At 36.9% G+C, this 26,244-nt stretch overlaps 1 protein-coding gene across 1 annotated transcript; it reads left to right on the forward strand.

The window, feature by feature from the left end:
- Positions 1 to 2,849: 2,849 nt before the first annotated feature.
- Positions 2,850 to 25,997, forward strand: LOC110461923 (exosome complex exonuclease RRP44-like). The gene is made up of 23 exons (XM_021515658.1): positions 2,850 to 3,132; positions 4,310 to 4,372; positions 5,367 to 5,461; positions 6,338 to 6,534; positions 7,667 to 7,740; positions 8,135 to 8,287; positions 8,807 to 8,959; positions 10,460 to 10,585; positions 10,893 to 11,030; positions 11,408 to 11,554; positions 12,951 to 13,067; positions 13,303 to 13,404; positions 13,851 to 13,915; positions 14,460 to 14,544; positions 15,225 to 15,352; positions 15,743 to 15,829; positions 17,296 to 17,452; positions 18,439 to 18,659; positions 20,244 to 20,334; positions 20,930 to 21,007; positions 23,320 to 23,478; positions 24,009 to 24,131; positions 25,470 to 25,997. The coding sequence occupies exons 1-23, from the start codon at positions 2,908 to 2,910 to the stop codon at positions 25,554 to 25,556; spliced, it is 2,871 nt and encodes a 956-aa protein (XP_021371333.1). The 5' UTR covers positions 2,850 to 2,907; the 3' UTR covers positions 25,557 to 25,997.
- Positions 25,998 to 26,244: the final 247 nt, after the last annotated feature.

Consider the following 26,244-nt stretch of genomic DNA (forward strand, 5'->3'; position numbering starts at 1 on the left):
TTGAGGGCTGGCCATCACCTGATGACGTCAAATGAGGCTTCGCGACTAGAATGACAGNTTAAAGAACGAACAGTTTTGAAAATAAATCACAATTTCCTCACGAGGAACAATACATCACAAGATCTGCTACTTCTCTACCAAGTCACTTTCAAAATGTTGGACTGTTATACTATCAGCTATTAAAGACTGACTTCAGAACTATTGTGATGGAGCCCGTGCACACAATGGAACAACCAGATTCTTTGTTCTATGTGTTGTGAGGTGTGTGTTGACTGTGAGTTACTTTAGATTTTTGTTTACTTTACTGGATTTTCAGTTTCCATACTGTATGTTTCCTTCTGAATACAATTTACCAGATTCTGGTATCACTCATTCAGAGATGATATGACCAATTCTAAATTTGAATCGGTGAAATAACTCATTCAAATAACTTATATCACCAATTAAAATCAGGACTGTTGATTTTGCAACTATAGGAATGGGTGATACCATTAATTCAGATCAGTGACATTGCCTCTTTGAATCCTTGATATCACTTATACGTTTGAACTTCTGAATCCTGATATCCGTTACTAAAATTAGTGTTATTCACATTCATACCACCAAGTGCAATCAAATAATGATGATAATGAAGACTTGTAAATAAAATGATCTGTTTTGTTAATATGAGTTTGTTGTTATACGGCAAAAGCGGAATGTTTTGCCTGTTGAATTGTCCGCATTGTGACACTTTAAATTGGTCATTGGGGGTATGGAAGTTCTTTGCTGTGACAAAGGGTCTGAAATGGTTGTGTTCTATTTGCCTATAACCTATAAATAAACATTTGTGTTTTGGGTATTTTTGTGATATTTTACTCAACATTAAAAATGCAAGCTTTTCCACATTGCGAAAATTGCCACTTTTACAGTACTGCATAAGAACGAACTTTCTGAACAAGTCCTCCAAGCTTATAAGCCCCGTCCATGTATCTTCCACATCCATCCACATGTTTGTCTACAGAATATCTCTTATTCTATATCCTGAGTTACCAAGCACCTTGGGATAAGGAGTGCTGCACACAAACATGTCTCCGATAAGTGGATCGCTGTGATGTGACCTGTGTTTTTGACCTGTGACCCAAATCATTGAAATGATTTGTCAGGGCTATATCTCCTGCACTAATTCACCGGGAGTTTACAAAGTTAGTACACCGCTAACATCTTGCCATATATGTTACAGCAGATAGTTCGATACTAATGTGTTGATAGTGTCCATGTGCTAGCTGGACTATTCATACACTAAGGCCGTTTTCGTTAATACTATTCCAAACAATTGGACCGAATTTGTTAATTTATGAAACAAGCATGACCTAGTGATTTAATGTTGTTTTCTGTGAACGTTTGCGAATACTTCCAAGGATTTGCTGTAGTATCTAAAGTCTAATGCTTTATCCCTGAAATATTCCGTGTAAAAATAGATAAACCAGTTTGTCCGAACATGCCCTGCTTTTAGGTGTTTTGGAGAGATGCCGATTACTTTCAAAGATGACCTTGCTCAACTCACTTTTGGTAGCAGTACAGCCACCACCCTTTGAACATCTCTGGAAATTGTGTCTGATATAGGAGTGGACATTAATACTGTACAATATAGTGGCCCCTAAATACGTTATCCATGAACCGATGGGTTATTATTGGTTGCAACCCAATATCTTGCTTTGTTATAAAGTACTGTTGTATTTTCCAGCTACAGTACTAAAGTACAATGTAGTTGTCTCATCGCCTGCAACCCTAGTTACTAGAAAATGCAACATTATTAATACCCCGGTGAGTACCACTGGATGGGTTATAGGTTTTGGTATTAGTACCCCGGTGAGTACCACTGGATGGGTTATAGGTTTTAGTATAAGTACCCTGGTGAGTACCACTGGATGGGGTTATAGGTTTTAGTATAAGAACCCTGGTGAGTACCACTGGATGGAGTTATAGGTTTTAGTATTAGTACCCCGGTGAGTACCACTGGATGGGGTTATAGGTTTGTGCTCATCGTTAGTGCATGCTTCATTTGTCAGAGGCATATGTCATAGGCTCTTTCACCTACAATGCAAATTTTGTATGGTTTGGAAATACTTTTTTGGATGACAGCTAGAGTGTTACTTACTGAAACTGGGTCTCATACCCAAGTATATACAGAGTTAATGCATTTGTTCACTTGTCTGGGGAATATCTACTATACATGTTTTCCTACAATTTTTCTTGTATGAATCACCACTTTGGATTACAGAGTGTCTCATGACCGACAACATACAGAGTTATAGCCCTTTGTTCATTTCCCCTAAATTTGTCCTTAGATAGGATGCTATACATTTCCCACAATTCTCTACCTTGTTATTAATCTGATTGTTCGGTGTGGATACAAATGCAATGATAACCTCCTTACTGAAAATAAAACATTAAAAATGTGCCACTTTGTTCTTTTGTTTACACACTGTTTAAAATCTAAGCTAACGTCACTACCCAAAACGGGACACTTTTTAGATAAATATCAATGTCCTTTATACCATGCTATCAGTTCCAAAAATGTTTGTTCCTTTTTTCAAATATTCACACAGGAAATTGTATCGAAACTGACTGAGTTATTTCCCTTTGACCATTATATCCTCTTTACACATACAGAGAAATAAGTTGTTTGATATCTTCATTTTAGCAATGCCATGATAGGTAAACAGTTATGTTACACGGATGACCACAAACATGAAATAACTTCCATTTGATATTTATAACGCTAGTAGGCCCTATATCTAGTCGCTATTTGTCGGTACAATTTTGTCCTTGTTAGCCTTTATTGTTAAAGTAGTGTTAGACGAGCGTACTTCCGGTTAAAACTCTGTGCACGTGTAGTGCTGAAACCGGCCTGAAAATAATGCAAAAATGTTGACTTCAAAGACATTTGTGAAGAAAACAAAGAGAGGAAGGATAATCAAGATTGTAAGGGAACACTATCTTCGTGATGACATAACTTGTGGGTCGGAATCTTGTCAGATATGCGATCCTTTTGACTTTGGTCAGCCCCTCGTCGCTGAACCCGAAAATAAAAGTCGCCTGTGTTTGACTCCTCACTACATCATACCGGATACAAATGTTGTTCTTCACCAGGTGAGATATTTTCTGATATTCAAAAAGTTTGAAAATTGTTTAGCGTTCATCACTAGATGAACATCTTGGAAATGCAGCAGTTAGAATCGAGCATATTATATTTTTTACCAAATGTCTAATGAACTTGTATGCTGCATTTTAAAGTTAAACAACGGTAATTACTAATATACCATGAAAAGAATGCACACAAAGCATCATGTTTACACATTTAAATGTATGGCAATGTTTCTCGCGAGGTAAGCTGAAAAAAGTTATTTTATAACCCCTTAAAACTGACGGGGTCGTTACAATCGATGCATAATTGTACAAACAGTGAATACAAAAACAGTAATTTCTTATTAATTAAGTGTAGTAGGGCAAGGAAGAGTGATAAAGATAGTGCCGTCGCTGGGGGTTGAACCCACGACTCTTGGCTCTCCATCGCGATGCTCTACCACGTGCACTGAGCTAAAGGGAAATTCCTTACAGCTGATGCTTGTAAGGCAACCTAATCAATCCACATCTTTTACATATGCATATAATTAAACCTTCTTTCGAGATGATTTGAAAAATTCTCGACCCAAGGGTAAGATTTTTAAATGTCCACTTGTTATACTGCCACCATTTGACCATCCGATTTTGGCAAATATAAAGGGGTTTGGCGATTTATTATGTGTAACTAGGGAAGACAAACAATAAGGAATTGCTAAGAGAAAAGGTAACTTACAGATATGTTGGTAATAAGCAAGGTTACAAAATGAAACAAGGGACATTATTGTCACCCTGGTCCAAAACAGCAGTCTAGCTCCCTACTGACTTGGCTGGGAAAAAATTTATCTAAAGCTCATTTGGTAAAGCATAAGATTAGTAAACCGGAAGTCTCCGGTTCAAATCCTAGTGAAGGCATTGAAAAAAACAATGACCTCTGCTACACTGACGTCCATGTAGGGATGTTGCTTTCTGGTGGGAAAAATGCATGGCTAGACCAGGGTTCGAACCTGGGACCCTCTAAACTCTAGACAGATCGATGCTCTACCAATTGAGCTAGATGGTCGCCAACAGCTAACCTAGTACAGGTCTGCTACATTTCTATTAATGATCTGATATATCTGAAAACATATATATGTTATTGCTTGAACTATACATACCAACTTTGACACAATAATGAAAATACTATTTTCTTGACTGCTTTGAATAGATGGACGTTATGGAAGACAGTTCGGTGCAGAATGTCGTGATATTACAAACAGTCTTGGACGAGGTAAGATACTGACTTATGTTCTATTTCAACAAAAACATCAGATTGAGCTCCAGAGTTGACAATAACACTAGTGACTCTGGAGCTCAATTTTTCCCCACATGGACCCCCCCCCCCCAGGAAATTTGGAAACCCCCCCAGATAGGTCTCTGGATCCGCCACTGTAGTCCTCTAGTCTAGATCTGAGATTAGTAGGTTTCAGAAGGACTATGAATCACCTAACCTACATTTGTAACTGGTTCTTTGGGCTTGTGAACAAATATGTTATCACAATATACAAAGATGGATTATAAAATAAGAGTATTCATTTTGGAAAACTGCTAAAAATACAGACATAATGCATCATATTTGTCAAAATTTAGATAAAAATTCACAATATCTTCATAGCAGTATTTATGTATGTCCCTTACAGTCAATTACCTTTTATGTTTTGTGCTGGAGATGTTTCCTCATGGAAAATCTTGGACCAGTTACATTGATGAAGAACAAGTAGATTTAAATCTATTCAACTTGTCCTGTGGACTATCAAGCAAAAAAAGTTACAGCCTAATCCTGAGCTCATGTTTACAAATATTTACCTGAAAATGATACTGAGTCACATATCTTTACAGTTAATATTAATTTAATATCGCAATTCTTTCACCCTCTTAATATCTTGGAAATTTCTAAAGAAAAACCTGTGGAATTATAATTGATGCCCAATGACATTTTCGTTCTCAGAGAAATTATTAGACTACCGGTACTTCATTTAGAATTAAATTGATCAGATGAAAATTGTGTGTCAGCAAGGCAAGAAAAACCCAAGGTTCAGTATTTCTAGTAAAAGGCACTAGTACTAGACTGAGTTCTTCATTTTCAAGCAAGTACTTTTGCAAAAGCACAAGCCTGAAGTATTTGTAATCCTGCTTTTTGTCCTGATCAGAAGCAATGCATCCTAATACAGTTGTGAAAAATATCTGTCAGGTTTTGCTTTAATATAATTATGCTTTGTCCTCAGGTGAGACACAGAAGTTCCCCAGGTTACAAAAGACTAAAGAGCATGTTGGCGAACCCAAGCAAACATTTCTTCACATTTTGTAATGAATTCAACAAGTAAGAAAGATATTGTTTTAAAACTTTCTGGCAAATTATTTTGTCAGCCATCCTCACATTTCTTTGTAAACAGTTCCTCTATCAGAGAAATGTTTTTTTTATATTTCAGTTGAATTCTATATTTTGAAAATTAAGTGATATATAAAAAGTTTTTATTGAATTGCACCTTAAAAGTGAAATATATTTTCAAATTGTAATTTTCTTCGGTGTTGGTAGGTTCAAAATAAAAAACAAGTTATCAAACTAATATAAGATTTTGAATGTTGTCCTAAGGGTAAACCTGACACAGTGTTATTTGTTATACCATTCTTAGACCCCAGAAGGGATGGAGACTACTGAATGTCGATAGTCTCTTGGTCTTAATATTTTTAGAAAGAGTAGGTCAATATATATATATATATACTCAAGACTTCTACTTCAGTGAATATGTGGTATTTGTCACCCTTCTAATTTGTAACACTCTTTCTGATTGGATATCTTGCCGAGGTCTATATTTCTATAGACCCAGCTCTGCCGGGGTCTATAAAAGCATGTGCCAGGGGATATAACTCAAACTAGAATCTCTGCATAACAACAAAGATGGCGTCTGACACACAGTAAAAAAGATTGTCAGGGTGACAAATTCATTGTCTCTGGGTTAGGCGGGGTCTACAGGCTCATAGACCCCTTTGGTCTTTATAGACCCCTCACCTTTGACCGCTTCTAACCCAGAAATAAATGATAATATTGGACCAGAGAAAGTGATATTGACCTCAACTTAGTCTTGTTAATATCACTTTCTCAAGTTCATATAACCAAATACATATTCACCACAACATAAGACCTTAACTGATAATGATCATAGATAGTGATTTTGGATTGTTATTTTACCATCAGAAATACATATGTGGAGCGACAGAAGGGAGAATCTTCCAACGACAGAAATGACAGGGCTATCAGAGAGGCTACGAGTTGGTACCAGGACCACCTGCGTTCAGAGGGCCAGTCAGATCTGATAATTGACGTCGTCCTTCTGACAAACGATGCTGACAACAGGAGGAAGGCCATACAACAAGGCCTTAAAGCATTCACAGGTAAAACAAACCAGCACTGGTTTAATGTGAGGGCTGAAGTATCTCACAACTCTCTCACTCTGTTGACTTTTTAAGGCAATTCCAGTGAACCATCTATGCAAGTACAGGGATGCAGGTCTTGTTTAGGGCTACCACACATAGACTTAAGTGGATAATTTGTATAGAAGTAAAAGGCAGAGAGCCTAAACATGGATAGATATGATCAAATGTTTGGAGTCCTGGGATCAGGTAGATGTCTTCTACTGGATACAGATACAGATTCCACAAAGGTCAACTTTATATTTGACCTCAATAGATATTGATGATTGGCTAGAGCATAGGTGTCAACTTCTGAACCCTCCATTGGGGAGATCTCCCTCAATCCACATTTCCAATGAGGGAGAAAGTGTGTGAAGCATGACTGAAACTGCTTTACTCAATTTATCTGTCCCTTTTTATGCATTAAAATAACTCCAAAATGTATTCATTTAATTCGGACACATCTGTTATGATCATTACACACACCCTGTAGTAACTAGGAGATCATTTGACAACAGGATGTAGATTTTGAGTTTGTGTGAGTTTGGACTTGAATGGGGGAGTTTCAAAGGAGATTAGTGAATTTTGGTTAACATGAGGGAGTCTCCCTCCTAATGAGGGAGGTTTGACAGCTAGAAAGTATTTTTATTTCAAACATGAAATTGAAAAAAATGACGTTCAATCCTTATGTACTTGAATGATGTAGGGAAAAAATAATTGGTTTCCTTTGTTCTTTTTGTGAAAGTAAATTAACATCAGTGGGTAAAATAACCTTTTCTGAGATTTGTTGAATACTGTAAGACTTGTGTTTCAGATTTGATTGAAAATTGAGAATTCTAGAGACTTGTCTAATAGATGAATTCTCAACAAATGAAATAGAAACCAGTGCTTTCTATCCCCAGTAGTTTTTACCCATGATCATTTGAGCAACACAAAAGTGGTATGGAGCACATCATGTTCAGAACATGATGTTTTAATATGAAAAGATAACCAGTTTACTGAATTTTCTATAGTTGTTTAAAGTTATAGTGATTACTATTCAAAGGTTGGGTTGCTATATATAATGAAAACTCTTTTAACAGCCCCAAATATAATTTATTTATTCCTGTTGCAGTCCACGAATATGTGAAGAGTTTGGAAAACTGTGGACACCTTGTAGATCTTTTGTCTCAGTCACAGATGAGTGTGGTATGTAAAATATGGGATTATAGAATCTTGCACATCTTATAAAGATGTAAACAATTAACTCAGTCACAGATGAGCATGGTATGTAAAATATGGGAATATAGAATCTTGCAATTCTTATAAAGATGTAAAAAATTAACTTGGTCAGTGGTCACAGATGAATTTGGTACGTATAATATTAATTAATAGAATCTAATGCCCTGGATAGTGAAATATTGAATTTCTTTGTGAGAAATAAATCTGTGCCTTAAATTTTATGCATGTAATTGATGATTAAATCAAAAATTTGGTGAAGCTAGAAAAACAAAATCAGTATAGTTCATTCCCTAGATTGATACTGAACCTCTTGATACGTACCACAAAAAATAAACAAGTTTTGTTTTCATTACATATCCAGCATTCTCAGGACCGCCTCATGTTTCCAGAACACCTACCACTGTCAGAGATACAGCGTGGGATCAAAGCAGGGCGGTACTTCCAGGGCAGCTTCATGGCAAGCCGGGAAAACTACTTAGAGGCCAATGTCAGCGTCCACAATAAGGACGAAATGGTACGGTAACAATCGACTGAAATATTCAATCACATGTTAGACACGACACTTTTGTTTCTGTATTCATTGAAAATAACTTCATCTAGACACTTCTGTTTTAAAAAGTTGGAATTTTACAGATCTTTTAACAGGTTATTTCATTTGAAATAGATTCATTTCATTGTTATACATGTAAAGTAAAACTGTATTGTATATTTCCAAGGTTGCTTTGTACAATTGAAATGGAAGCTTCTAAATCTTCTGAAGTCTGTAATTTCTTTTATATTATTTCAACGAGGCATTTTGATAGTTGATTGAAAATCCAAAAAAAATCCAGAAGAAATGTATTTTCATGTGTCTTATTTTATTGATGGAAAAAGATAAAAATGTATGGTTGTGGATGTATACTGACAGTATTAATCAAGGCAAGGTAAAATCTGAAACCCTTGGATTTGGAAATAGACTATGGAAAGTTTTCACCAGGAATCACATAGTATAACATAAATATTTGTATCATACCTGTAAATGTATGTATTTCAGGTGTTCATACAAGGCCACATGAACCAGAACCGAGCGGTGCACAGTGACGTGGTTGCCATAGAGATGTTGCCAGAGGAGGAATGGAGCTGTCCATCCTCAATGGTACTTGAGGAGTCCTCGGAAAAAATTGTTGAGGACAGCATGGAAACAGAGGTAACACACCAACACAATTATGCATAGTCTCTTAATACGGATATCACCAGTATGGTATTCCTTTGTGTTTTCAACATGATAAGATTATTGTGCTCTCTATATCTGATTCCCTGTGATGAACAATATATATAATACTATATGCCAGGTGTACTGCTTTTTAGTCCCCAACTAGTACTATCAGAGGGCACTTGCACTGTGTCCTCAATCCAGGTTTCCATGTGTTTGGGGTATATCTCATATATTGAGTGTCGTGTACTAAATTCAGATTTTGTGCTGTATTATATATAGAGTTATGGCCCTTTTGTTACCATGCATAACATTGTCCAGGGCATACATCATGCTCTGTTGGCTAAAATTGCCAATTTAGTACCTCTTGGAATGATGGAATGTCGCATACTAAAATTGGGTCACATGCCTGAACTTAATACAGAAATATTGGTCTTTGTTCATTTTTCATTCCAAAGTTTGCCAGATGAGGGGGTAATTATGAATTGCTTGCAATAATTTGCCTTTTTTTAATTTTTGGTTGATAAAATGTTACATTACAACTTCTATCAACACATATTAAGTAACACTGTTATTTAACAAAACATAAGCCAAAGGAAGAATGTTAGGGACACTTAGTTTAAGGTTTTCTGACATACAGTAATGAATGAGATGTGTCTATAACTGCACTGCTGTAGAAAAAATGACTATACAAGAATATTGTTGGTGCACCTAACTGAGGTCAAAGGTCAAAGTCATAAGATCACTAGACTCATGTTTGATTGCATACAGTGTTTTACAATTGGTTTATGTTGACTAGTAATTTAGCCAGTGATCACAAAGACAAAGGCTGCTTTTGCGTATCAATTCAACCATATAAACTGGGTGAACCAGAAAGAAATTGGCATGCACAGATTTGGACCGAGGCTGACCTCAGGAACATTTAGCATGTGCATATTAAGGGATCAAAAAGGCTGACTATCACTGGTTTGCAGTATTTCTGAAGAACAATGTCTATTTACACACATGTTTAAGGATATGTTACATTTGACACGGGGGTGCAAGAAGCACTTCTAATGTTTGATTAATTGTTATTCGTTTGTCACACAACTGCCTATAAGGTCAGCAAACTTTGAGTTAAAGTGTAAAAACAATAAAAAAAATACTGAGAGGAGACTTTCCCCAGTTCGTATTGTGTGGATATACCATATCCAATGTGAACCTGACGGGTTTTGTTACTGTCTGTAACTTGTCAGAGGTAAAATTTGCAGCAGAGCCCTTATATAGGGTGCTGGGGGTGACAAAGGGTTGCACAGGGTGGAAGATATATATTTCATTCTAAGTGTTTATTGCAGAATATTTCCTTGCCATGTAGACCATTTCAACTGGGATTCCTAAAAGCAGCCTATATTGTATATTATAAAACTTATTTAGATGTGATTGTCATCATGCTGTATTTTCATTTTGGTCTATGAAATATTGAGTTGTATGCACCCTCATCTTGTATATTTGCAGGACGAAGCTATAAAAAGAAAAAAAATTCCCAAAGAATTACGACAGCCGACAGGCAGAATTGTTGGCATCATCAAGAGAAATTGGCGACAGTACTGTGGAATTCTGCGTCCCTCAGCAGTGAAGGAGGTACCTCATTTACCAATACCATGACCCCCATCTTAAAGTCAAAGTTGAAATGATTGGTTAAAGGTTAAATTATTTCTTAAACAGAAATCAAGTTTTCCAGACTAAATGTGAAACAGAATTCCATCATATGCAAACATAAAAAATTGTCGACATTTAGGTATAATTCATCATTTGCAAATTATCATTTTTCCATGATTTTGTTTTGTAATTGAAGCTATAACCTCATTGGTTTCAACGAGACTTTGAAAACGTTGCATGATTTGCTTAATTAAAAGTTCTGATTAAAATATTACTTTTTACGGTTTAGGGTACCCGTCATATTGTTGTGCCAGCAGAGAAGAAGATTCCTAAAATACGCATCGAGACAAGACAGGCAGCTGACCTCATAACACAGAGGATTGTAGTTGCTATTGACAACTGGCCCCGCAACTCCCGTTACCCACAGGTCAGTCTTGTTGTCGGTTGATGTGGTTTAAATATTCTAGAAGTTTTCAGGTTTAGGGGTACAGTGAGCATCTGGCAACTGCTTAAATGCTTAAATTTTGATAAAACCAATACCCATATATTCATATATGGAATCCTGGTATAATGTAATCTTCATTACAATTTTTAACATTTTTGAATCTGGAAACTCAACATGACAGCAAATGTTTCTAGTAAACAGGTAACATTACACACCCAGCCAAATCTTGATCTGAAAGCCTCAAATTTAATACTGCATGGTCTTACTTTGCTTTTTGGGGTCTTTATTTTCCCTACATAAATATTAAATAAGCACTGTGTAAACAGAAAACTGTATGTTGAGTTTTATCTTTATTTCAGGGTCATTTTGTGAGGAAGCTTGGTAACATCGGGGACAAAGACACAGAGAATGAAGTTTTGTTATTGGAACATGACGTTCCCCACTCCAACTTCTCTGAAGCTGTGCTTGCCTGTCTCCCAAAACTACCCTGGATCATCACAGACGAGGTGCGACTGTTTAACAAGTGTTTTCCTATGCTAATTAACTGAAATCTTTCATAATTTAAACTTGCCAGCTATATTCCACAGCATGAGGCAAACAAAATGTTGGAGATCTTGCAATGTTAGGGGTTTTCTTCTGCTTAGGAGCATTTAAAAAATACAGAACTCTTTTTTACTTATTTGGAATATTTATCTAATTACTTTAAACCTGCAACATTGGTGTCGGGGGGGGGGGGGGCATTGTAAGCTTTTCCAACTGGTCATACACCAGACAGGTTAGACTTTGCATGAAGCTTCATCTTTGGTTAGAATTTGTGTTTAGCTCCAGTTTTATAAAAGTGAGATGGATGCAAACGTTAAAGTATGCCGTACTGAAAGTGGTGCAGGGCATTAATTGTTGCACTTGTCTGTATGTACTATGTCTGGTTTTTGTGTTCAGTTCAGTTATGGACTGACCTTAGTACTGCAACTATGGTCATGTTACTTCATAGGCTTATTTACATTGATGAGTACAGCATGTTTCAAAGCATTTTTGTGACCTTCACCTTTGACCTTGACCTGTGATCGTGTTGATTTTTGCCGTATAGGTCAGTTATGAATCATTATGAATGTAACATGTTACATAACTTTTTAAACTGGATCATTGACCTTGACCTCTGATCTTACTTTAATTCTTGAGTGTTGGTGTGGAGCATCCGTGTTTTGCAAGGACTTTTTAGTTTACAAACATTTGCTAGTTTTAAAAATTGTTTTATCTACAGTGTGTGTCAGTTTCTGCTGTAACTTTGTCAACACTTTAATAAATAGATAATGAAATCTTCATGGAGTAAAAATTGACTTGATAGAAATTCTTAAATATCTGATGTGATTTTATGGGCTGGAAACATCTGCTTTTCAGTGTAAACCTCTAATTTTATTGACATGTTAACCAATAGTTAATCAAATAAGTCAATTTCCCTCCCTAGGTATGTCATTTCTGTGAAAGCCCCGGTGCCATCATGTATGTGTAACAGAAAATAGCTGAAACAGTTGAACTATTTACTCTGTCTGTACCTGAACTTTAAGAACGATTAAAACACACTATTTCATTAATAGCACCATATGACATATGGGGCTCCTCACATATCAGGGGCTATGGCGGCCAAGTGGTTAAGGCTTCTGACCGTCTGCAGTCACTAGCGCTCCACCACTGGGTTGCGGGTTTGAGGTCTACGTGGGGCAGTTGCCAGGTGCTGTCCACAGGTTGGTGGTTGTTCTCCTGGTACTCTGGCTTTTCTTCACCCCAAAAACATGGCACGTCCTGAAATGACCAGTAGCTGTTAATAGGTTTTTACACTCCCTGATGAAGTGATCAAACAGTCTTCCTATTTGGACATCTATAAAATGGATTATTATTTTTCAGGACTACAAGCGGCGACGAGACTTGCGTCACATCGATATCTGTAGTGTTGATCCACCAGGATGTACAGACATAGACGATGCTCTTCACTGTCGTGAGCTAGAAAACGGAAACCTTGAGGTCAGTTGTGTCCTACACATACTGTAAAATGACTGTAGATAAAGTCCTTAGTAATGAAGAGAAATTTTGGTGGTATTCTAGTGAAGAAAACTTTGAGGAAATACAGATTAATGTTGAAATGACTAATATAACTTTTTGTAGTTTTCATTGAAAATGGGATAACAGAATTGGATGATCAGGGATTGTATTAGGGAGGTTTCATTGTAGTGAAAGTTTTGGGTTTCTGTATTACTAGATTGGTGTTCACATAGCAGATGTGTCTCACTTCATCAGACCAGGGACGGCCATCGACAAGGAAGCCGCTGAGCGTGGCACCACTGTCTACCTCACAGACAGGGTAAGCACATAGAAACCAGTGTCAAAACCATGAAAATGCCAGCTCAAATAATCTGGAAATCATTCAAATCCTTAAATTTTCAAAAACATAACTGTCACCTGTAAATCGATTTCTGACTTAAATGTTTTTGCTGAAACTAGAGTTTTTGAATTTAAAAAAAATAATTGATGCAGTGAAGGTGTTGTTTTATAAGATTTCCCTGTAGCTGTGCACTTCAGTCTTCACAGAAAAGTCAAAAGAAGGGTGAGAACAGGACCAGTACAAAAAAGGTCTGTCCTTTAATAAGGCATCACTGTCAATGATGTAAACTATTTCAGAGGGAAGGAAGGTTAGAAAGGTCATATCATAGTTGTGTACTTATCAGTGAAAATAGAACCAACAACGAAATAAAAATAGTTAAGCAGCTAGTTAAAATAAAAAAACGATTCCATTTTTTTTTGTAACAGCGGATTGACATGGTACCCGAACTCCTCAGTTCCAATTTGTGTTCCCTCAGGTCCAACGTGGAAAGGTACAGTAACTTATGTCACTGTCATTATCATCCCCTTTGTTCTAGTTGTCTCAATTGATAAATTTTAAGAAACTGTTTATAAAATGAAACTAAGTTTGAGGAGAAGATCAGATAGGAATCCTTCTACAGATTTTTATGTACCAAGTGAAACCATTAGATATATTCCTTTGTGTGACACAATATATCAGTCAGATTAACCTGTCTATTCCAACACCCTGTAAGGCACATCAAATGTTTTAGAATTACCTGTCTAATCTGACACCCATTGGTATAATTCATTGGTCAAATTAACCTGTACTGTCTTACACCACATGAGACACAACATGATGTCAGCTTAGACAGGATGTCAGAAAAGTCAGGAGTCAGATTCAACAGATTTTACAATAATATAAATTTTGAGATCACTACAGAGAACTTCTCGGAAGAATCTTCTTTGACATGCCTTGATAGATTGTGCAAGTAAGAAGATAATGAAATAAGTTCAAATGCACATTTCGGAGGGCCACAGCAATGATCATGGTATATTTTTTTTTTCATGTTTCAGATTTGCATTTTCAATTTTGTGGGAAATGACACATGACGCTGATGTTGTAGGGACGAGTTTCACGAAGAGTGTAATTAAATCGAAGGTAAGGAAGTAGGGCCAGAACCTTCAAACTAGGTTTTATAAAAACACTGTCAAGGCATACAGAGGTTAGGAAGGTCAGGACAGTAAGCCCATGGTAAGGAAGTAGGGCCAGAACCTTCAAACCAAGTTTTATAAAAACACTGCCAAGGCATACAGAGGTTAGGAAGGTCAGGACAATAAGTCCAAGGTAAGGAAGTAGGGCCAGAACCTTCAAACTAAGTTTTATAAAAACACTGCCAAGGCATACAGAGGTTAGGAAGGTCAGGACAATAAGTCCAAGGTAAGGAAGTAGGGCCAGAACCTTCAAACTAAGTTTTATAAAAACACTGCCAAGGCAAACAGAGGTTAGGAAGGTCAGGACAATAAGCCCAAGGTAAGAAAGAAGGGCCAGAACCTTCAAACTAAGTTTTATAAAAACACTGTCAAGGCAAAAAATCAGGCATACATAAATATAAGGAAAGGCAGGGGACAGGGACAATGCATGTATTCAAAATTGAAATAGTTGAAAAATAGAACAAGTCCCTTTGTATGGTTTATTGTACTTCATCACTGGCTTAGCCAGCACAACATGATGTTGGCCTTCATTTGTTCCTGTCAGTTATAACAGGGGTTTTCTGTCTGTTTTACTGAGGTTGTCTGTTTGTTTTAACATGGTTTCCTCCGTTTGTTTTAACCATGCAGGCAGCCTTTACTTACGCAGAGGCACAGATGAAAATTGACGATACTGCACAGAATGACTCGCTCACTAGAAGTCTACGCCACCTTAACAGACTAGCCAAGATCTTAAAACAGAGGAGGGTTGATGCTGGGTAATTTTCAATGCATATTTCAGCACTAATTATTGTAAATACAAATACAAAGCAACTCATATCAACCTGCAACATAACTGGAGACTTATCTTTACAATGAGATTCTTTCAAATGCACAAAAAAATCCTAAAGGTTATGCCAGAAAATGTTGAAGAATATTCAACTATCATAATGGTATACAGCCCACGATATCTTCAAGTCCATGTCCAAGTAAGGCCTCATTTTAGACAAGTCTTTAAGCCTGTGTTTGAGGTTTCTCTACCACTGTTATACTGGAGTGTAACTTTTTTTTATTGCTTGCTGGTATTAAGATAATATGGCTAAGAATCTGCAAGTAAATTGATTTCATAGAAAGATCTTTTTGTTACACATTCTGTCTGTCCACTACAGAGCACTGACCCTGGCTTCTCCTGAAATCCGTTTCCACATTGACAGTGAGACACATGAACCTATTGATGTCCAGGCCAAGCAGATCATGTAAGTACTCAGCTCATCTAGCCCATCAAGCCCCTGTCACAAAATGGAAGGGACATACAGCGTTTGCTTTTTCCCTCAGTCTGTACAGCATCTTTTGGTTATTTTAGTTGTTCATTTATGAAATAAGGTTGGACCTAGTAATCTGATGCTGCTATTAAACCAAATTTGCTCTAAAACTTCATTGGGGGAGGGTAATCATTTCCTAAATAAATGAGGTTGGTTCGACCCCTGAGGCCAGGGGGACGGGGCCCTGAAGAGGAACTTAAGTAAATTTGCTTTAAAACACATCTCCTCTATAACACCAGAGAGGATTTCAACCAAATTTAGTCTGAAGCATCAGAAGGGAAGGGCAATCATTTCTTAAATAAATGAGGTGTGTTCGACCACTGAGGCCAGGGGGGTAGAGCCCTGAAGGGGAACTTAGCTAAATTTGCTTTAAAACGCATCTCCTCCTAAACGCCAGAGAAGATTTCAACCAAATTCAGTATGAAGCATTAGTAAGGGAGTGCAATCATTTCTTAAATAAATGAGGTTTGTTTGACCTCTGAGGCTAGGGGGGCAGGGCCCTGAAGGGGAGCTTAGCTAAATTTTCTTTAAAACGCATCTCCTCCTTAACCCAAATTTGCTCCGAAACTTCATTGGGGGATGGCAATTATTTCCTAAATAAATGAGGTTGGTTCAACCGCTGAGGCCAGGGGGCGGGGCCCTGAAGGGTAACTTAGCTAAATTTGCTTTAAAACGCATTTCCTCCTAAATGCCAGAGACGATTTTAACCAAATTTGCTCTGAAACTTCATTGGGGGAGGGCAATCATTTCCTAAATAAATGAGGCTGGTTCAACCCCTGGGGCTATGAAGGCTGGGCCCCAAAGGGGTAAATTAAGTCTGAAGCATCAGTAGGGGAGGGCAATCATTTCTTAATTAAATGAGGTTGGTTCGACCCCTGAGGCCAGGGGGGCAGGGCCCTGAAAGGGAACTTAGCTAAAATGTTGCTTTAAAACGCATCTCCTCCTAAAACCTAAAAACCAGAGACAGTTTTAACCAAATTTGCTCTGAAACTTCATTGGGGGAGGGCAATCATTTCCTAAATATATGAGGCTGGTTCGACCCCTGGGGCTAGGAAGACCGGGCCCCAAAGAGAAAAAATATCTAATATTTTGCTTTAAGACGCTAAAACCCCCAAATTGCCTGAGTGGATTGTACAAAATTTGACCAAAAACATTATTGAGGTAGAACAAACATTTCTTAATTGAATCAGGTTGATTTGACCCCTGCGGTCCTAAGCAATGGTACAGCTAGATTATCATATTCTATGGTGTAGTTTTCATAAATTGTTAAAAATTGGTTCTTTGGTCAGGCTCAGCAATTAAATCAGGAGCTGGAGAATATGAATGTTTTCATACATTTTCTGTTTATGATATTTATTTTTAATTTATGAGGTTCAATGTTATCTTGATATTCCTTGCAGGGAAACCAACTCCATGGTAGAGGAGTTCATGTTACTAGCGAATGTGGCTTCCGCCAAGAAGACATTGGAGGAGTTCCCGGACTGTGCGTGTCTGAGGCGACATCCTGCTCCGCCTCCTTCCAACTTTGAGCCTGTCATCAAAGCTGCATTGTCAAAGGTAAACTAGCAAATGTTATGTGGTATTTCTTTATAAACTTTGAGTCTTACATGACTCTCAACATTATTAATTTCTGTTAACCTAGCAGTGGATACAGCTTGAAAGATACAATTATTTTGAGACATGTGTACCACTGTCATAACATTTTCATGGTTGCAAGCAATTCCCCTAACCCTAAGTCTTTCAATTTCCTTTAAAAATCGTAGGGGTTTTATTGGCTCATTTTTCGGCCTTCCATCATCAGATGGAGAGCTTTTCAAGTCGCCTTTCATCTGTGGTCCATCTTTGAACAATTGTGGTTTTTCAATATTTCTCTTGTTACTGAACTAGTATTTCCTAAAGTATAAAAGTTCCTGTCGGAACATAGTGATAAAACATCATTTTTGTTTGTGATTTTGAAGAAATATTTGGCTGTAAGGCATCAAGCTTGAATTTCAAGATCAGTTTGTTATCACAATTTACCAGAAAATAATCTACAGATCTTTCTTAAATATTGTACACAGTTCCCCTTGGTTCCTAGTTGTGCAATACCTTTACTGCTTGTGAGTAGGAAGAAAATTATAACTTCCGGGCAGCCATGTTGGATTTTAGGTTTGAAGTTTGTTATGGCTGTTTTGGAGAGAGTGCTGGAAAGATCTTTCTGAACATTTTTGTACATGTATTGTTTTAAATTTTACCAGATAAATACAGTGTAGTTGCATGGGTTTTAAATGATTCCAAGTAAAATTGAATTCTTTTGAATGGACTTTTCTAGGGAAATGTAACATTTGAAATCAGACAGTCTCAGAATTATTCAAATCATAATTATCCTACATCTAAAGAGACGACACTTCTTTTTAACTCATTCAAACATTGTATGTGGATTTTTGTTACACTATTGAACAATATAAATGTTTAATGGTGCATATATTGAAATGTTATGAAAGATAACCTTTTAGAGAAAGTTTCTGACAGCAGAGAAACTAAAAGGTTGTGATATATTACAGGGATTTAATATAGATGTATCTAAAGGGAAGGCGCTGGCTGACAGTTTGCAGAGTGCCGTTGTTCCATCAGACCCGTATTTCAACACAATGCTGCGGATCATGACCACACGTTGTATGATGCAGGCTGTCTACTTCTGCAGTGGAATGATACCAGAAACGGAGTATTTTCACTATGGTCTTGCAGCCGGTATCTACACCCATTTCACATCTCCTATTAGGAGGTACGTGTTCTTAACACCAACAGAACTTACATATATTTGACAGTGCTACTATATACATCCTGATGTTCTACAATACCAATAAAAACTTAACTATTAATGCCCCAGATCTTTTTGCATGGCAAGGATAAACTTCTTTATATTGATAACTTGCTCATATTTTATACTTATACATTATTTTTTGGCTCACCTGGCACAAAGTGCCTGTGAGCTTGTGTGATATGGTGCAGCGTCCATTATCTGTCTGTCAGCTTTTTTTATTGAATAGCTTCTTCTTAAAAACTGAAAGACCCAGGGTCATAATCTCTAGGTCATAACATCTAGAAAAAGGTGATGGTCCCCACCCTTTCACTACAAATGTGTTTGTTGGGTATGCAGAGACAAATACATCCAAGCTTCCAGGATTAGGAATTGGGTCTGGCCTAAACACACACTGGGAACTTGGTCTCTTGGTCATAACATGGACCTGATTGAGATTCCAACCATATACTTTTAACCATATATTCACATATGTACCTCAAATATATTTGCCATGAACTATAATTCGTCCTTTGGACCTTGGAATTAGCTGTGTAAATGAATAGCATATTACAGCTCTCAAGGGAATTGGCCATTTAAGGCTTTTTCAGTCCTACCCCTCATGAAGTTAACAGTTTATCATAAATGAGTGAAGTTTAGTTCAAAGTATTCTTAGGAACAGGGAGTGAAATGTGACATAAAGCAAGAGTGTTGTTCTCCTGAATTCTGAGTCCAAAATGGGGAACTGAGCTATTTGCGATATCACTTTCAATTGGCCTTTTGTTGTCTTGTCATCTGGTATGAAATAGTTTTGTTACCACACTTATGTTAGCTTATTTCAACCAATTCTGGGCTTTATAGTGCTTTTATCATACACGATTTTGGTACCATATTTGAGTATAGCATTACAGTGAAGAACTTTTAATAGATCCTTAATGGAAAACCTGTTGAAATTCTTGGTTTACAGTCATTACGGCAAGTATTTCAAACAATTAGAAATGCCAAGAAGATTTCAACTAATCTTCTTCCATTAACTGCGACAGAACTCATAGGTATGAGTGTAATTGTAATTAAAACTAATGGTATTAAAATGAAAAAAATATCAGACAGGGGAGTGACTCAGAAATCTTTGTGATAAAATGTTTTGTTGAGATAGATAAATAAGTGTGTGTCTATCCCTTCAACATTGTCCAAGACTAAATTCTTGACTTGGCCTAAAACACCTTTCCTCTCTGATCATATATCATTCTGATTTTAAGATACATTCCAACCTGAACTTGTCAGGTCAATGAAATCTAGATTTCAAGTTTTATAAAGAAAACAATATATCTGGTAAAGGATTAAAAAAGACATTAACTCATTCACCCCTGAATTTCGTAATGAACCATTCCAACCTTTGATTGGGAAGAGTTCAAATGTGTCTCCAGGGGTAAATGAGTTAAGGAGGAGAGCGGGACTAGGAGTGGTGAGGGGGAGGGGGAACTTTCAATTACTTCAAAGTTTTCTTAAACTAGGTTCAGCTGTATCAATTTATAATGTACACTAATTGACGGCCATCTTTGTATTCAGATTCTCAGACATCATTGTACACAGACTGCTGGCCGTGTGTATTGGAGCCGACGCATCCTATCCTAGTCTAACGGAAAAACACAAAACACAGGTACGTCTGCTCAGCTAGTCTAATGGAAAAACACAAAACATAGGTACGTCTGCTCAGCTAGTCTAAAGGAAAAACACAAAACACAGGTACGTCTGCTCAGCTAGTCTAATGGAAAAACACAAAACACAGATCCGTCTGCTCAGCTAGTCTAATGGAAAAACACAAAACACAGGTACGTCTGCTCAGCTAGTCAAACGGAAAAACACAAAACACAGGTACGTCTGCTCAGCTAGTCTAATGGAAAAACACAAAACACAGGTACGTCTGCTCAGCTAGTCTAATGGAAAAACACAAAACACAGGTACATCTGCTCAGCTAGTCTAATGGAAAAACATAAACACCAGTACATGTACAAGTGTATGTTAATATCTCTGTTAAATTTACAAGATTTTCATTTTGAAAAACTGAAGAAAGTAATTAATTTCTCATGTTGATGAGGATTTTGCTTTCAGACCTAGTCTTAGATGCAATATATGTTGACAATGACATAAAGTTCATCACAATTTCACCCCTAATACTATCAAGTGTTTTAATGTAGTATATAGATGATAAATAATATTCCCACCAAACATTATGAGAAACATTCTTTTGACAGGTGGTGTGCAATAATTTAAATTACCGACACAAGATGGCGCAGTATGCTGGCCGAGCCTCCGTCAATCTCCATACACACGTAAGTAATCGCAGCGTAGATTTCAGTTAATTTACAATCAGATCTCGTTTGACAACACATCTGCAGCCAAAACTCACTTTTTCATATACTCAGCTTTCTATACAGTGTAACAACAACATCTATGTCTATATATAGATGTATTATATATATTTGATGAATTTCACGTCACAAGACAAGAATAATGTAAGAGAACTTATACTTTGGCGGACACAAATTCTAGCATATTATCAAATTTTCACAAATTTGCGCTTTGATGCATGTTTCCTGTAGCAATTTAAATGCCCTACACCTTGCGATGAAACTGTAGCTCCCATGATATAGCGCCGTCAAGAAATTACCTTTAGTGCTGACTATTTTTGCTCAGGGGAAAGTCGTATACAGTTAAGGATTGAATCTTGTTTTTGTTCGATTCAAACCCTATATTTCAATTAACGTGTGTTTTTTCAATAATTGGAGCTCGTGAAGTCCATTCTGATAGTTTGTCCCAGGTGCTGGAGCTTGTGCAAGTCTATGTATTGACGTAATGTAAGAAAAAATATAGTCCGTCATTGAAAGACCATCATACAACATGATGGGGTACATTGATATTGCGGCAACTGCACTCATATCTATGAGATCTGCCGCAGTAAATGGAAGAAGAAGAATACAGCCAAATTCTGTAGAACCATATTTTAAATTTCATATTTAATTTTTGTTCATGAATTCATCAGATATCCAATTTTCTGACGCGTTATCGCAGAAGAATAATGTCTAGACGCTGTGCACAGGCTCAGCTGCGAGGTTACGACAGCCATATTTTTACTAGCTCGAAGTGGAGAGCCGCTAAATTTCGAAGTTCTCCAACTCATGGAACATGAAACTGCAGTAATTGAATGTCAAATTATACAGGAAACCAGACTTTATAAACAATAACAAACACGGATTTTTAAGATTTACAGATGTATTATAAAATAAATCACTAAGTATTTACATTACAAAACTGTTCTACACATAATATAATTTACATAGCATAGCAAACACATACTTAACTAGACAAAACATAGAACAAAATCAAACAAACAAATTGCATTTAGGGCTGTCTTGGCTGCTGCATATATATAACAAAATTACCAGCATGAAGGAAGATAAATTCAAGATTCCCTACCAGGTGCAAGTCCTAATCCTATGAACAGGAAAAGGCGGTCCTGGTTAAGGGAAATGAGGTAAGTATTAAAGTTTAGAGCTGGTAGACAATGAACAAATGAAGAAATTGAAATTGAATGAGCAGGTTGTGGCCAGGCGAGGTCCTGAGTCCTCTTGGAGAACCAGGCGAGAGTCCTGTACCACAAAGACTGCTATCATACATAGTTTGGTTACATCGCCAGGCGAGTCCTGAGCCCTACTGAAGAACCAGGCGGAAAATGGTCCTGTACGATGTAAACTGTGTATGACATGTATATGAAATGAATGAAACCCCAATGACTTTGGGGCTAATGGACCGAATTGATTATGCGCAGCATGAGAAAGCCCCAAATAATTGGATAGAGTTGAATATATGCTTAAACTAGTATTAATGACTATGTATACATGTAGATACATCTGCAGAAATGGTGTATACATATGTATGAAAGCTGCATATACTAGTAGAAATTCACTATGACACATGATAAAAGCATGTTAAGGCCTAACAAACCTGTTGATGTTTAAAAAGAAACACAAAAATTAACATAAGTCTGGAAAATGAATGTACAGAGCCATATTTTTACTAGCTCGAAGTGGAGAGCCGCTAAATTTCGAAGTTCTCCAACTCATGGAACATGAAACTGCAGTAATTGAATGTCAAATTATACAGGAAACCAGACGTGGCTTGAAAGGACAAAACAATTTGATATGGCAGTTGACTGTTCGACTGCATTTCATATAAGATCGTTTTTGGTTGTTTGAAAAAATTCTTGTGTAGCTTCAATAAAATGTAAAATCTAATCAAGTGCATGGTATCTTCTTTGTTCAAACAAGTCAATAGTTATCTCCCTTCGCAAAATCATACGCACAGGCAGTGTTAATCTGGTCAAATTCATCGGCAAATGAAACAGATTACATTTGGTAGTTGCATTGAGTCCAACTTAAGTAAGAATTGAAATATTGCAAAATAAGCTTCTTGCTCTGACTGAATATGTGCCACATGTATCATTATAGAGTGCTCTGACGGAAGCCATTAGCATGAGTATGGGAATTAACCTCGCGAGTAGTTAATCAAGTTTCTTTAAAGTTTCATTGCAGGACTATTTAAAAAATAACACCACCTCATATACACAATGCTTTTTCTTTCATAGATTTTTTTCAAAAACCGCACCACAAATGAAGAGGGTTATGTACTGTTTGTGAGACAGAATGCCTTACAGGTGCTCATACCAAAGTACGGCTTGGAGGGCACCTTATATCTGAGCGACGGCAAAACCAAATCCAAACCTCGCTTTACATACAACGAAGAGGTAAACATTTAACTAATATGAAGATCATAGGCTTTATATGCAGTCTGTATTATTTGTATATGAAATTCTTTTAATCAACCTTCTCCAATTAGACGTGAAAAGGTATAGGATCACCTGTCGACCATGTGTGTTTTCTTCGGGTACCCTGGTTTCCTCACACATTAAGACCCCTTGCATGTTTATATCCAGGCTCACAAGAGTGACTTATACGATACATATATGATAATATATATAACTTGAATCATGACTGTTGTAAAATAATATCAAGTTTATATTAAATCAAACTTAAATTTTAGACCATCCAATCTTTTTTTTTATGATATTGAGTATTGCCAATTTTTCTCACTGTTTATTTGGAATAAATATTTTAAATTAAGAGTCGGACAGAACATGAGAGACCTTTAAATTGGAATCAATATGGTGGTATTTATCAGAAGGCAAAAGAATCATCCTTTTATTACGCCTTCATTTTGAACTTCAAGGATAGCTGCTAAAGTCCTAATATGATGATTTCTACTGACTGTTTCTAGGCCAACACACAGACCTGTGGGAGTGTGACGTTCCATGTATTTGACCAGGTCATCATCGAACTCAGTATCGACCAGTCCAATGTCCAACACCTAAAGCTCTGTCTGAAGCTGGTCAAGCCAGAGGTAGGTCATCATACCTCCAGATTATCATATATATCATTTATTACCTGTAATAGGTAAATGTTCCTGATTAAGCCTCACACTTTTTTTAGGCCTGCTGTATCCAACTGCATGTTCTAAGAAGTGACTAATATATTGGGATTCATTTTTTCCATTATCATGTGTTCTCCCCGGCAGAATAGAGGTTTCATTGATGACACCAGATTTGATCTACTCTCCCATTTATAACATTTGGGATCTGTATCTTTTTCGTTTTTACTCTTACCCACTCTTTCCTTTTGGAATTATCTCCATATGCCACCATCTTCATATAATTTATGGGTGGATTGGTCGAGGGGCTAACACTTTGGCCTTCCACACAGGCGGCCGAGGTTTGATCCCCGAAGTCGTGGTACGCATGGAATATTCAGAGAAAGTGTTTTTCTCCTGCCCACACAACTCCAACAACCCGGGTGGAGTATGAAATGGTCTGGGGTAAATGTTGCGGTATCTGTGCTGTAGCATTCAAGTGAGGTGGCACTATAAATGATACCGTTGGAAGCACAGTCTGTCTACAAACAGAACATATTACATCTCCAGCACACACGCAGGCATACACGCACTGGGTGATATTAGCCAGGTGGCATAGGACTAGTAGTTAGCGCCTGATAAGGCAGCTCCTTATATTAATTATATGCTAATTAACTTGATTGTATTAATTGTATATCTGTGTACTACTGTAAAGTGCTTTAGAGTAGCTCAGGTTAGCTAGATAGGGCGCTATATTAAATGTTGTATATTATATAATTATAACCCTAGTTGTGGCAAAGACATTAAACTCTGATTAAAAGAAAACCTTTTTCTAACCCCAGTACCATATCTGAAGCCCCTATACCACATCTATATCAATTGCTGTTCCCACTTGGTGAAACTAGTCAACACTTCTAATAAACTACATGAACGACCAGCTCCTGTTATAATTGAATCTATGACCTAATTATTGATAATTGGGTAGTCGGGTGGTGCAGTGGATAGTTCACTTGCTTTTCACCAAGGCGGCCGGGGTTCAATTCCCTGATCGGACGTGAAAAGGTACTGGATCGCCTACCTGATCGCGTGGGTTTTCTCCATGTACTCCTGTTTTCTCACACATTAAGACCCCCAACGCGCTAACATCTGGGCCAACAAGAGTGATTAAAACAAGTTGAAATAACTTGTTTCATTGTTGTTATAAAATAAATAAAGTTTATATAATTATTGAATTATTGATGACATTTTAGTAAAAACATAAATTGATGTACATTCCAAATGTTGACATTATTTTACAATCTGTTGTGTACAGTGCTAAGTTTGTGTTTATAGATACCAGGATTCAGTGTACCAGCGCACAGCAGCGAGGACAGTGAACCTCCGAAGAAAAAACAAAAAAAAGGCCAGACCAAGAAATGAACCCTGAGCAACTCTTGTGAACAGTTAACTAACACAGAAAAAAAGGACAGACCAAAAATGAATCCTGGGCAACTCTTGTGAGCAACAAACTAACACAGAAATAATAATGAATCTGTCAAATTAAAACCTGAACTGATAAAAAGGACTTGATCAGAAATATTTTCTCCACGCTAAACAATCAACCAGGAAAAGAAAAATTGCAAGGGAAAAATATCCAACTGAAGGAAATCGTTCTTGAAGAAAATGACATTTTTTTGTCAGAGCCAAAAATAATGTTCACATGGATTTAACTTTCAAGTACAATATGATTTATTCAAGAAGGACATGGATATACATGTATTTTGTTGATGAAGATTGAACAATCTTTGAATGCAAGGTCTACATTTAATGTTATATATATATTGTTAATAGTAACAAAAAGTATTAAATTGGAAAATCAGATTTCCTGTTTTGTTTATTTTATTGATGACATTGTTAAGTTCAACTATTATTTGTTAACAATAGCTGACAGGAGACCAATTATTTATGAGAAATCCAATTTATAGTAATTTTATGTCGTATGTATGAATAAATATACATGATGGTACATTTGAATTTATGATCGATGCATAACAAGAATGTGTGTCAAGGATTCCAGTACCACGGCCAAAAACTCATTCTACTTGGGAAACATGAGTATAGCTTTGAT

Source organism: Mizuhopecten yessoensis, unplaced genomic scaffold (assembly GCF_002113885.1).
Source record: "Mizuhopecten yessoensis strain PY_sf001 unplaced genomic scaffold, ASM211388v2 scaffold10707, whole genome shotgun sequence".
NCBI lineage: Eukaryota > Metazoa > Mollusca > Bivalvia > Pectinida > Pectinidae > Mizuhopecten > Mizuhopecten yessoensis.